Source organism: Rhincodon typus, chromosome 1, assembly GCF_021869965.1.
Source record: "Rhincodon typus isolate 14 chromosome 1, sRhiTyp1.1, whole genome shotgun sequence".
In the NCBI taxonomy this organism is placed as follows: domain Eukaryota; kingdom Metazoa; phylum Chordata; class Chondrichthyes; order Orectolobiformes; family Rhincodontidae; genus Rhincodon; species Rhincodon typus.
In genome coordinates this window covers 136369383-136383979 of record NC_063332.1, presented here as the reverse complement: position 1 = coordinate 136383979, position 14597 = coordinate 136369383, and the positions used below count along the sequence as shown (strand labels likewise).

The window sequence follows — 14597 nt, the reverse complement described above, 5'->3', positions numbered from 1 at the left end:
CCACCACACCCGGCACTTTTCCCTGCAACCGCAGGAAGTGCTACACCTGCCCCCATACCTCCTCCCTCACCCCCATCCCAGGCCCCAAGAAGACTTTCCACATCAAGCAGATGTTCACCTGCACATCTGCCAATGTGGTATACTGCATCCGCTGTACCCGGTGTGGCTTCCTCTACATCGGGGAAACCAAGCGGAGGCTCGGGGACCGCTTTGCAGAACACCTACGCTCGGTTCGCAATAAACAACTGCACCTCCCAGTCACGAACCATTTCAACTCCCCCTCCCATTCCTCAGATGACATGTCCATCCTGGGCCTCCTGCAGTGCCACAACGATGCCACCCGAAGGTTGCAGGAACAGTAACTCATATTCCGCTTGGGAACCCTGCAGCCCAATGGTATCAATGTGGATTTCACAAGCTTCAAAATCTCCCCTCCCCTTACCGCATCGTCCAGCTCATCCCCACCTCCCTAACCTGTTCTTCCTCCCACCTATCCCCTCCTCCCACCTCAAGCTGCACCCCCATCTCCTACCAACTAACCTCATCCCGCCCCTTTGACCTGTCCGTCCTCCCTGGACTGACCTATCCCCTCCCTAACTCCCCATCTACACTCACCTTTACTGGCTCCATCCCTGCCTCTTCGACCTGTTTGTTTCCTCTCCACCTATCTTCTCCTCTATCCATCTTCTATCCGCCTCCCACTCTCTCCCTATTTATTTCAGAACCCCCTTCCCCTCCCCCATTTCTGATGAAGGGTCTAGGCGCGAAACGTCAGCTTTTCTGCTCCTATGATGCTGCTTGGCCTGCTGTGTTCATCCAGCCCTGCACCTTGTTGTCTCGGATTCACCAGCATCTGCAGTTCCTACTATCTCTATATCATATGCCTTCTGTATGATCTCACGATTTCTTAGTGAGAGTCCAAGTCCAGTGGTAGATTCAGGCAACTTTTATTTGTGTCACAACTTTATTACAGCTTCAGATCTTCATAACTAAAAAGCACGCAAAAAGTTTCCAAGTAGCATCTTTTATACAGCTCAAGCTGAAAGCATGCAGCTCCCTTGTACATTATTGGTTAGCAGAGTTGAGTTGTCCAACTGTGATTGAATCTTTGGTACAGCATTTTATATCAGCAATTTGCCTCTGCAATTTACTTGCTGATTGTTCTGGCACGCAAAAAAATTAACTGTTGATGGTAACTTTAATTTACTTAACCTGCTCTCAGTAATTTCAATGTACAATAGTGTGCATATTCCCTATCATTCTCCCCTTTGATTCTCCCTTCAGTGAATCACAAAGCACTCAAGCAAAAATTGGCTTAGACGTGGGTGGCACAGTGGCTCAGTAGTTAGCATTGCTGCCTCACAGCGCAAGGGATCCGGGTTTGATTCCAGCCTTGTTTGTGTGGAGTTTGCACGTTCTCCCCGTATCTGCGTGGGTTTCCTCCAGATACTCTGGTTTCCTCCCACAGTCCAAAGCTGTACAGGGTAGGTGGATTAGCTATGCTAAATTGCCATAGTACCCAGGGATGTTTAAGTTAGGTGGGTTAGTCATGGGGAAATACAGGGGTAGGGGAATAGGAGGGGTAGTGTGGATTTGTTGGGCTGAATGGCCTGTTTCCACACTGTAGGGATTCTATAATGTAGTATGTGCAGTGCAGAAAAGGTCTGCCGGAAATACCAAAGCATCTCACCTGTGCAGCCACCTGCTGGCAGCAACAATTAACTAATACAAGCAATATAAAATGAGAATTACCACAACAAGTAACATTATACCCTGCACTAGTGATGTCTCCAGTGAACCTAGCCAACCAGGTGCTCAGCTCCACAGGGTAGGAGAGGGGGGCTTGTTTTAGTTTGTCCATTTGCTTTTTGATATGCGCTGCCAACTTGGTGATCCCTTTGTAGTTGTCTGGGATGTAAGTACAGTATTCGGCCCCGATTAGGGCACAAGTACCTCCCTTTTCAGCCAGTATCCAATTGAGGGCCATTCTGTTCTGCAGCACTGTTTTACGGATGGCTACCATTTCAGCGCTTATTTTATCCAAGGCCTCTGAAGTATAATTGGCCACGTGTTCTAAGACAGCTGCCATGTAAATAAATTCCCTCTCCAGTTTTGCAGTCCCCTACCAGGGGACTAAGATGGCAAAGAACCTCTCTGTCTCTAAATGGCCACTTTAAACCTCTGTCAGTGGAGTATCCCAGGTAGGGAGAATGAGTGACAGACAAATGGGACAACATAACTCAAATAACACGATCAGATCCATGATGAAGGTAACCAAACATAGGTCTTATTACTACAAACAGAGTAAGAACCATTATAAAGGGTAAACTTAGCTATTATCTCGGGATACCACCTTTACTGGAGAGCACCTTTGCTCTTTTGGAATGTCAGGAGGTTGGGGTCAACACCCTGGGTTACATTCCAATATTGGGAACATTTTCTGTATCCCATCTCCTGCCCTCCTGTCCGTGTTTTGCACAAACATATCCCTCCTGATGGTCTCCCCATTCCAGAGGGTCAAGAAATGATGTCATTTTGTGAGGTGTTGTAATTAGGCTGATACCTGGCTGCCGTTACTTGTGATACTCTATTCATCGACAGCAAGGCATGTACAGAGTGGAGACACTTGACAGTTAGTCTTTGGTTGAGGACTAGGCCAGCAGTGGCCATCATGCCTCGACATGTGGCATCCGTGGCTCTCAAGTAGCTTCCCCATCCCAGGGCTACCACATCCAGCCTAGCCGAATAGTAACCACTGGGTCTCTGGAGGTCTTCATGTTCTTGCGCCACTATGGTGGTAATGTATCCATCCTTTTCATGCATATAAAGGCTTCCCACTGTCAGGAATTCCCAAAACTTGTGTCAAGGCCTTTTCCAGATTTCTAAAAACCTCTTTGTTGTGTGTAGAAGTTGATCCAGCTCTTGTTAAAATTACACAACTCCAAAAAGGACCTGAGCTCCTGAATGTTTAGTGGGCTCTTTGGCCGTCCAAATGGCTGTAGTTCCCTGGTTAAAGTTCCCTTTTTACCTTTGAAATCTTTTGCCTCTGGTACACAGCCCCTTCCTGCAACACTTGAGACTTGCTAAACTTGGCTTTGCATCCTCGGGACCAATGGTACGCGTATCCATTTCCTTGGGTCCCTCTTTATCCATTGGAGGCTAGTAGAATAACATCCACGTACAGAGTGACAGTAGAAGGCACAGTGGATAATTCCCGCAAATGGTTTTGCAGGGGTATGTGGAAGACCGTAGGGCCACTGTGGAAACCCTGTGGCAACTGGGTTCAGCTGTACTGTTGTTGCTGGACAATGGTGAAGGCAAACTACTGTTGGACTTCAGGTACCAAGGGTACTAACCAAAATACGTTGACCATTTCTATCACCAAGAAGTAGTTATGTTTCGGTATGAGGGCAATAACAATGGTGGCAGGATCCATGCTCAAAGGAGCCTTCTGATTAATGCAATTGTTGGCTTTTCTATAGTCGACAGTCAGACGCAAAGTTGCATTGGGTTTTTGCACCAGCTATATGGGGCTGTTGGAGGAGCTATGTGTTTTCACAGTACGTCTTGTTCTTCTAGCAGTGACGGGCAAGATTCCTTGATCGAGGCTGGGCTAGTGGGTATTGTTTATTGTGGGGGATGACACCAGTAAACAATGTGGTTTCCATCCGGAGTAGGCCGCAATCGTTCTTGTCTTTTGCCCAGATTGGGTGACAGGCAGGTCAATTCCGCCCCCATGTCCAGGAGACAGTCTGTGTCTTGATTGCCCATTCTTATAAGTATACATATTCCATCTCTTCATTGTTGTATTAGTGCAAGGAGAGTGCGGAGAGGGTGAGGACAGGATCAGCTAGCTTTTTGTCATATTAAGCAACTCTTTTTGTTGTGCAGGGAAGACGTGTTTAAATCTCTCCAAACGACCCTCTTCTGATGAGGGGCCTGTTCTCTGGGGGTTGTCCTTCATATGTCGCCGACCTCAGCCACTTGTTTTGTCCTTCATGTCTTGGCCCAATGTCCCTCTTTTCTGCAATAGTTACACTTCCTAGGAGTCTTCAGCATCTTGGATAACTCTGGCTTCAGGCCCGCTACAAAGCCGGCTTTCAGGGGACCAGTGGTTCATGTATCAATATTCATGGGTCCCTCGTTACCCATTTTCAAGTGTTCTAACCACACAGTTTTAAAACACTCATTGTATTCCAATACTTCTTCTGTAGCTTTCTGTTGACAGGCTGCAACCTTTCCCCAGTCCATCTTTACAAGACTGAGTTCCATAACCAATGTTTGATCATTTCCCATCTGGTCTCTATCTGTTGTTCATTGTCCCCGAGAGCCTCTTGTGCCCTCCTACCCAATCTGCTCCCTCTCTGCTAGGTACCATCACAGTCAGGATCTAGACTCCATCCAATGGGTGGAGACTCTTGATGCCTTTTAAACATTCAAACTATTCCCACATTTTCAACCCTCCTGTTTTAGGGGGTGATAGTGCTTTAGACCATTTATGAATTTTCTCGGGATCACCTGGTTTATGATATAAAGCTTGGTGTATCCATATATGACTATGACCACACCATCACTATTCTTTGTTTATTCAGATTTAACTTTAGCTCATCTTGTTTTCAATGGGGCGAGTCTTGGGACACCTTCTTCACTGGAGGATTCTGAATCTGTTTATAAACCCGCCTTGCATAGCTACACTTTCCGCTATTCACTCGCTATTGGACTTAAGCAGGGGTACCCTCACCAAAATCCAGTGCATTTTCCCTTGTCTGCTCAGAGACAAAAAAAACTGCAGATGCTGCAATTCAAGGTAGACAAACAGGAGGCTGGAAGAACACAGCAAGCTAGGCAGCATCTGGAGGAAAGGAGCAGTCAATGTTCCAGGTAATATGTTTCAGGACTGGATGTGGGGGTAGGCGTAGCTGCAACTAAAGTGAGTGGGGGGATTGGGGTTGGAGGTGGAATGGTGGTGATAGGTGGACACTGGTAGTAAGTACAACCTGGTTGGTTGATGGAAGGAACGAATCCAGTTGGTGGCTGGAAGGGAGGGTCAGAAGGTGGTACAGAAGGGAGGAGGTGGGGCTGGAAGGGGAGCTGGGGGATGGGTGGATAGATTATTTGAAATTGGAGAAAAAGGGAGTAGTTTGCTCCACCGTCCCCACCAACCACTCCAACCCGCCTGGTATCTTCTCCTGTAACCGTAAAAGATGCAACACCTGCCCATACACCACCTCTCTCACGTCCATTCAGGGCCCTAAACAGTCCTTCCAAATAAGACAGAGCTTCACCTGCATCTCCTCCAACCTAGACTATTGTATCCGGTGCTCCCGATGGGGTCTTCTCTACGTTGGTGAGACCAAACATAGACTAGGTGACTGTTTTGCCGAGCATCTTCACCTGGCCCATAATGACCAACCTAATCTCCCAGTCACCGTGCATTTCAACTCCCTGCTCCACTCCCCCTCTGACATGTCCATCCTGAGCCTCCTTCAGTGTTGCAGCAACTTGGACTGCAAATTTGAAGAACAATATCTTATCTTCCACCGGGCACCCTACAACCCAGAGGACTCAACATTGAGTTCTCCGATTTCAAATAACCTTCCCACCCATTCCCCGGCACCCCTTCCAGCCCCACCCACCTCCTTCCGTTCCACCTTCTGACCCTCCCTTCCAGCCACCCGCCAGATTCATTCCTCCCATCAACCAACCAGGTCATACCTACTACCAGTGTCCACCCCTCCCCCGCATCTTTATCTGCAGCTCCCCGTTCTCCCATATCCAGTCCTAAAGAAGAGTAATACCTGAAACGTTGACTACTCCTTTCCTCCAGATGCTGCCTAACTTGCTGTGTTCTTTCAGCCTCCTGTTTGTCCCCTTGTTTGCTCGTTGTGTTTCCAGTTCTTCATATGGTTGTTTTTTGTATTCCTTAATTTCAGACTCTTTTTTTCATTTTTAACTTCCAATTTTTCTACCTCAGGTTTCGTTCTTTTTAATTCTTCACAGACTGCTTCCAGTTGGCTCTTGGGACTGATCAAATCTCATTCGTATTCAGAATATACCATGATTTCATTTCACTGTCAGACCTGTCCCATGAGGACCAGGGACCACCTGACTTGTTCTTTCTCCTTCATATAGGTTGCTTTTCCCCCAGACACTTTTAGTAGTGTAATGGGAACACTGTCCCATGGAAGTGCCATACTTCTGCCTGATCTCAGTACAGGCCTTGGGTAAGTCAAATTGTTGTCTTATGTAGTCTTTTAGGATTTGGAGAATTTCATCTTCAGATATTCAGCGTCCTCCATTTAAGCGGTGGGAGTCATGAGAATGTGAGCCAGGGGGCAGCCGGGAAGGTAAGGTTTTGGTTAAAAAAAACCTTGCCTCGTGAGTCAGCGTCCTCCATTTAAGCAGCCGGAGTCATGACAGTGCGAGCCAGGGGGAAGCCAGGAAGGTAAGATTTCGGTACAAAAAACTTGCCTCGTGAATAGGCGGAGCGAAGGCTGAGCAGGAGCAAACTTGGATATGAGGACTGCTGGGTAAGTGAACGCTTATATTCGGGCAGTGGCTAAACCTGAAACACTACACATGTAGTGTCTCCCATCCATCCTCCTCCTCTAACCAAAAAAAAAGACTGGTGGAGGGTTGGTAAGGTGAGCTATTTTTATTCTTTTATCTCTTGGCAATCTAGAATAGAGGGGATGGGAGCTAGGGCAGTTGCATGCTCCTCTTATAGGATGTGGGAGGTAAGGGTCACTACTAGTGTCCCTGCTGACTTAACCTGCAAGAAGTGCACCCAATTCACGCTCCTCACAGACTGCGTTAGGGAACTGGAGGTGGAGCTGGATGAACTCCAGATCATTGGGGAGGCTGAGAGAGTGATAGAGAGGAGTTGTAGGGAGGCAGTCACACCCAAGTTACAGGATAAAGGTAGCTGGGTGACCATTAGGAGCGGGAAAGGGAATAAACAGACAGTGCAGGGATCCCATGTGGCCGTTCCTCTCAATAAGTATACCGCTTTGGATACTGTTGGGGGTGGGGGCGACCTACCAGGGGAAAGCCGTAGCGGCCATGTCTCCGGCACTGAGCCTGGCTCTGTGGCTCAGACGGGAAGGGGAGAGAATAGGAGAGCGATAGTGATAGTAGATTCAATGATTAGGGGAACAGACAGGAGATTCTATCGTCATGAACAAGACTCACAGATGGTATGTTGCCTCCCAGGTGTTAGTGTCAGGGATGTCTCGGATCGAGTCTACAGGATTCTTAAGGGGGAGAGTGAGCAGCCAGAAGTCGTGGTACACATCGGTACCAATGACATAACTAGGAAAAGAGATGAGGACCTGAAAAGTGAATATAGGAGTCAGGTTGGAAGCTAAAAGACAGGACGAGTAGAGTAGTAATCTCAGGATTACTACTGGTGCCACAGGCAAGTGAGTCTATGAATAGAGAGTGAGTACAGCTGAACACGTGGCTACAGAGCTGGTGTAGGAGAGAAGGCTTCAGATATGTGGATCATTGGGATACCTTCTGGGGAAGGTGGGACCTGTACAAGAAGGATTGGTTGCACCTGAACTAGAGGGGCACCAATATTATGGACGGGAGGTTTGTTAGAGCTCCTCAGGAGGATTTAAAATAGTTTGGCAGGGGGATAGGAACTGGAGCTATGGATCAGAGGATGGGGTAGCTGGTGTACAGGCAGATACAGCATGCAGAGAGTCTGTGAGGAAGGACAGACAGATGATAGGGCAAAGTTGCAGTGAGTGTGACAGGTTGAAGTGTGTCTATTTTAATGCAAGAAATGTCAGGAATGAGGGTGATGAACTTAGAGCATGGATCAGTACTTGGAGCTACAATGTTGTGGCCATATCACAGGGGCAGGAATGGTTGTTGGATGTTCCGGGCTATAGAAGTTTCAAACGAAATAGGGAGGGAGGTAGGTACAAAAGGTGGGGGAGTGGCATTGCTAATCAAGGATGGTATCACAGCTGCAGAAAGGGAGCTCATTGACGAGGGTTTGTCTACTGAGTCAGTATGGGTGGAAGTCAGAAACAGGAAAGGAGCAGTCACTTTATTGGGAGTTTTCCATAGACCCCCGATAGCAACGGAGACACTGAGTAACAGATTAGGAGGCAGATTTTGGAAATGTGCAGCAATAATAGGGTTGTTGTCATGGGTGACTTCAACTTCCCTAATATCGACTGAAACCTCCTAAGTGCAAATGGTTTGGATGGAGTAGATTTTGTCGGGTGTGTCCAGGAAGGATTTCTGACTCAATATGTAGATAGGCCAACTAGAGGGGAGGCCATTTTGGATTTGGTGCTTGTCAACAAACCAGGCCAGGTGTCAGATCTCTCGGTGGGAGAGCATTTCGGTGATAGTGATCACAACTCCCTGACCTTTACTATTGTCATGGAGAGGGATAGGAGTAGATGGTATGGGAAAGTATTTAATTGGCGGAGGGGGAATTACAATGCTATTAGGCAAGAACTGCAGAGCATAAATTGGGAACAGATGTTCTTAGGGAAATGCACGGCAGAAATGTGGAGGTTGTTTAGGAGCACTTGCTACAAGTACTGGATAGGTTTGTCCCACTGAGGCAAGGAAACGTTTGTAAGGTGAAGGAACCTTGGATGACAAGACATGTGGAACATCTAGTCAAGAGGAAGAAGGAAGCTTACTTAAGGTTGAGAAAGCAAGGATTGGGCAGAGCTCTAGAGGTCTACAAGGTATCCAGGAAAGAACTGAAGAATGGACTTAGGAGAGCTTAGAAGGGGGCATAAAAAAGCCTTGGTGGGTAGGATCAAGGAAAACTCCAAGGCGTTCTATACTTATGTGAGAAACAAGAGGATGGCCAAAGTGAGGGTAGGGCCAATCAGGGATAGTGGAGGAAACTTGTGCCTGGAGTTGGTGGAGGTAGGGGAGGTCCTTAATGAATACTTTGGTTCAGTACTCACCAGTGAGAGGGAACTTGTAGTTTGTGAGGACAGCGTTTAACAGGCTGATATGCTCAAACAAGTTGATGTTAGGAAGGAGGATGTGCTAGAAATTTTGAAAAACATGAGAATAGATAAATGACCTGGGACAGATGGGATATACCCAAGGTTACTACGGGAAGTGAGGGAAGAGATTGCGCCTTGGGCGATGATCTTTGCATCCTCACTGTCCACTGTAGTCGTACCAGATGACTGGAGGGTGGAATAGTCATTCCCTTGTTCAAGAAAGGGAATAGGAATAATCCTGAGAATTACAGACCAGTCAGTCTTACTTCTGTGGTCAGTATTCTGAGAGATAGTATTTATGATTATTTGGAAAGGCATAGTTTGATTAGAAATAGTCAGCATGGCTTTGTGAGGGTCAGGTCATGCCTCACAAGCCTTATTGCAGTCTTTGAGGATGTGACAAAACATATCAATGAAGGTACAGCAGTGGATGTGGTGTGTATGGATTTTATCAAGGCATTTAATTAGGTTCCCCATGGTAGGCTCATTTAGAAAGTAAGGAGGCATGGAATTCAGGGAAATTTGGCTTTCTGGATACAGAATTGGCTGTCCACTAGAAGACAGAGGGTCGTAGTAGACAGAAAGTATTCAGCCTGGAGTTCAGTGACCAGTGGTGTTCTGCAGGGATCTATTCTGGGATCTCTGCTCTTTGTGATCTTTATAAATGACTTGGATGAGGTTTTGGAAGGGCGATTTATTAAGTTTGCCAATGACACAAAGGTTAGTGGAGTTGTGGATAGTGTGGAGAGCTGTTGAAGGTTGCAACGGATGCAGAGCTGGGCAAAGAAGTGGCAGACGGAATTCAAACCAGAGAAGTGTGAAGTGATTCATTTTGGATGGTTGAATTTGAATGTAGAATACAGAGTTATTGGCAGGATTCTTGGCAGTGTGGAGGAACTGAGGGATCTTGGGGTCCACGTCGATAGATCCCTCAAAGTTGCCACCCAAGTTGATAGGGTTGTAAATAAGATGTATGGTGTGTTGGCTTTCATTGACAGGGGGATTGAGTTTAAGAGCCGCGAAGTTATGCTGCAGCTGTATAAAACCCTGGTTAGACCACACTTGGAATATTGTGTTCAGTTCTGGTCACCTCATTTTCGGAGGAAGGATGTGAAAGCTTTAGAGAGGGTGCAGAGGAGATTTAGCAGGATGCTGCCTGGAATGGAGGGCAGGTCTTATGAGAAAAGATTGACGGCACTAGGGCTTTTCTCATTGAAGTGAAGAAGGATGAGAGGTGACTTGACAGAGTTGTACAAGATGATGAGAGGTATACATAGAGTAGATAGCCAGAGACTTTTTCCCAGGGCAAAAATGACTATCATGAGGGGGCATAATTTTAAGGTGATTGGAGGAAGCTATAGGGGACATTTCAGAGGTAGGTTCTTTACACAGTGTGTGGTGGGTGCATGGAATGCACTGCCAGCGGTGGTATTAGAGTCAGATTCATTAGGGACATTTAAGTGACTCTTAGATAGGCACATGGATGATATTAAAATTAAGGGTATGCAGGTTAGTTTTGATCTTAGAATAGGATAATAGGTTGGCACAACATCATGGGCCAAAGGGCCTGTACTATGCTGTACTGTTCTATGTTCTATGATATATCAGGTAGGGCCTGCCTGCCTTTCAACTGCCAGGCAACTCTTTGGTCTTATTGTCCGCCATTGTACCTGTTCTTTATGAGTCTCAAGCCATAGGCTTATTAAGCTGGGTCAGTGACCAACTGTAGTGTCCGCCAAAATCAGAGCACATTGTAAAAATGAGGCCTTGAGCCATCTACCACTCCGAAAGTTTCGAGATCATGTGGAGGAGAGACCAAATCGAGACAATCAACCAAGGACTTTTTATAAGGAGGAGTCCTTACCTCCAGGGGCCGGCATAGGTCTGTTATCTGGGATTTAGTCCTTTTATTCCTCCAGCAATCCTGCCGACTACACCAAACTGTAGGATCTCATAATTTCTTAGTGAGAGTCCAAGTCCAGTGGTTGGTTCAGTCAACCTTTATTGAGACACAACTTTGTTACAGTTTCAGATCTTCATTGCGAAAAGGTGTGCAAACAGTTTAACTATTGATAGTAACTTTAATTTACTTACCCCAACAGAGATTCTGCCACCCTCAGCAATTTCAATGTACAATAATTTGCAAGATGAGGAAGAATTTGTTCAGACAGAGGGTGGTTACTCTGTGGAGCTCGTTGCCACAGAGAGCTATGGAGGCCAAGTCATTGAGTGTATTTAAAACAGAGATTGATAGGTTCTTGCCTGGAAAGGGGATCAAAGATTATGGAGAGAAGGCAGGAGAATGGGAAAATGGAAAATGGCAGAGCTGACTCCATGGGCCAAATGGCCTACTTTTGATCCTATATCTTATGGTTTTACAGCTCCCCAACAGCACAAGCAAATATCCCTGCAAGGAGATTGCTAGGTCCCATTCAGGTTCAGGAATAGTTTGTATAGGTCCCACTTCTCCCAAAAATGGTCCCAATATTGCAGAAATCTGAAGAACTCTCTCCTGTACCAGTTCTCCAGCCACATATCAATACCTATAGATTTACAAAAATAGCATCCCAAGATTGTTCAGGAAGAAAAAAATAGGAAATTTTTCTTAAACCTACCAAGGTGGTCATAAATCCAGGAGTCACTGAGATCATGACATGCATGCCCACTGCCCCATCTAAGTTTTAGCTATATCAATAGCATGTAAAGAATACATCCATTCCCTATTAATGAGTTGGGATCAATCTGAACTTTCCATATGCACATCACATCTCCTCTAAACCTTCTGTCCCTTACCTTAAATCTATGCAATCTAGTTATTGATCTCTCCATCAATGGGAAAAGTTTCTTACTGTCTATCCTGTCTATGCTCCTAATAATTTTATACATTTCAATCACGATTCTGCTCTAAGGAAAACTCCACTGCCAAGGCAACATCCTGGTAAATCTCCTCTGCACCTCTCCAGTGTGCCGCATCCATCCTATAACATAAATTCTAGAACTGCACACATTACCCTAGCTGCGGCCTAACCAACATTTTATACAGTCCTAGCACAACATCTGTGCCTCTGCTAAAAAAAGCAAGTGTAAGTGTTTCTGGCCTCCACTACATTCCCAGGCAGTGCATTCCAAATTCCCACCACTCGCTGAGTGAAAAAGTTGATCATTCCCAAATGCCCTCTGACCAGTGTACAAGCACAACAAGATCCCTCTAATCTTCAGTGCTTCCTTGGGTCCTACTGTTCATCATGCATCCCCTTGCCTTTTTAGTCCTGCCAAAGTGCTTTACCTCACATTTATCCAGATTGAATTCCATTTTCCACTGATCAATCCATTTGACCAGCCGACCAAATTAAATGGTATATTAAAGTTATGTGTCATTGATACAGAGTTGTTCGTTAAGATCACTTTCAGCTTTTTAAAGGATCCCTGACATTCAGCTGACCATACCATCTCCCTCTGTTTTTGTAGCAGGTTGTTTACAGGTATGACTGTTGTACAGAAATTAGATACAAATCTCCAATAAAATCTGCACTTTCCCAAAAGCCTCATTCTTTCTCATTTTGTTTTGGTGGGTGACATCAATCAAAGTTCTTCCTTTTACTGTTCTGGTGATACTTCTTCTTGCCCTAGAATATGCCCTAAAAACATCACTTTTGGTTTTGCAAAATTAACGTTTTGCTAAATTTAGCACCAACCTGGCTGATTGCAATTATTGAAACAAATTTTCTAACTGTTCTAAATGTTCCTTCCATGTGTTAGTATATACTACAATATCACACAGTCAATTTTAGTTGTTAAGTCCCCAAGATACTAATGAAATGCGTAAGAACTTCTTACATAATGTTTGATCAGAGTGTACTTTCATTGGTAGACCAGAACAAATGAAAAAGTATATTCATTTTTCCACTACTACCTGAGCTCTGATTCTCCGTAGAGGAATTGCCCCTGGACAAAGAGTGTTCATATCCATAATTGTAAGAATATATTCATTTTCAGCTTTTCATTCAGGTGACATTCCTACACAGTGCACTAACATATGACTGAACGGTTCCTCAAAAACTGGTATGGGAAACAGGGAGAGGGAGTAGGAACTGCAGATGCTGGAGAATCTGAGATAACAAGGTGCAGAGCTGGATGAACACAGCAGGCCAAGCAACATCAGAGGAGCAGGAAAGCTGACGTTTCGGGCCTAGACCCTTCTTCCTGTTGTGTTCATCCAGCTCTGCACCTTGTTATCATGGGAATCAGGGATGCTGGTTTCATTGCACGTTGGGATTTACCTACAATTGGTTAAGTATGGCACGTCTTACAAAACTGCATAACATCTTTATGCAATTTTGACCATGTGAGATACCTGTTTATGGACACCTGAGTCATTCAGATCCACACGTCATGCCATTGGAATTTCATGTGCTTCTCACAGTATTTCTTTATAATAGCTGGGCAGTACAAAAGTGATGAACAATAGTGATGGCCTCCACAATGTCTGTGATGACATTAATTTATTAATAGTTAATCCATACTAATAGGCTTTTTGCCACTCAGTAGTGAGAATGTTATCTCACCATTAAACATTTGGTGGAAAAAGAGACTACTTGCTATCAACAAAAAAAAGCTTCTTACTGCCAATCTCACGCAATTTTCCAAACTTTCTCACCAACACCCACATCATTCAGTGGCTGGGAAAATTTAGCCCTGTGAATAAATTTTGCAGTTGTACACCTTTATAACTGATTCAATTTCACAAAACATTTCAAAGTTTCAAGCACAACAGAACATAGATCTGAAAGTAGGATGTTGCCTGGTATGGAGGGCGCTAGCTATGGAGAGAGGTTGAGTAGATTAGAATTATTTATATTAGAAAGACGGAGGTTGAGGGGGGACCTGATTGAGGTCTACAAAATCATGAGAGGTATAGACAGGGTGGATAGCAAGAAGCTTTTCCCCAGAGGGGGGGACTCAATTACTAGGGGTCACGATTTCAAGGTGAGAGGGGAAAAGTTTAAGGGAGATATGTGTGGAAAGTTCTTTACGCAGAGGGTGATGGGTGCCTGGATCGCGTTGCCAGTGGAGGTGGTAGAGGCAGGCACGATAGCGTCATTTAAGATATATCTAGACAGATACATGAATGGGCAGGGAGCAGAGGGATACAGATCCTTGGAAAATAGACGAAGGTTTAGATAGAGGATCTGGATCGGCACAGGCTTGGAGGGCCGAAGGGCCTGTTCCTTTGCTGTAATTTTCTTTGTTCTTTGTTCTTTGTAGTATGAAACTTCTTTAAGAAATCTCCTGTGCATTCAATTGTTATCAAGTCATGAATATTATTAGGTTCTCCAGGTTTATTTTGATTGTCCCATGGACAACATTTTGACTGTAATAGATCTATACTGTTATAGAATCTTAGTCTTGTACTGACTTGTTATTTTTCTACTTTACCTGCAGTTCCTCCAGTTGTTAGAGTGTATCCAGAAAGTCAAACTCGTGAACCAGGGGTGACTGCTAGTCTCAGGTGTCATGCTGAAGGCATTCCAAATCCTTTGATTAGTTGGTTGAAAAATGGTGTTGACATTATGACGAAACTATCAAAACAGCTAACCTTGCAAGGTA

The 14597-nt window shown here is 45.1% G+C and overlaps 1 protein-coding gene across 1 annotated transcript in view; it reads left to right on the top strand.

Annotated features, from left to right (window-relative positions):
- Nucleotides 1-14597, top strand: part of fstl5 (follistatin-like 5) — a 495975-nt gene that overhangs the window by 408496 nt on the left and 72882 nt on the right. Inside the window, exon 8 of the mRNA XM_048607644.1 lies at nt 14433-14594. Within this exon, the coding sequence (XP_048463601.1) occupies nt 14433-14594 (162 nt within the window). The remainder of the gene's footprint in view (nt 1-14432; nt 14595-14597) is intronic.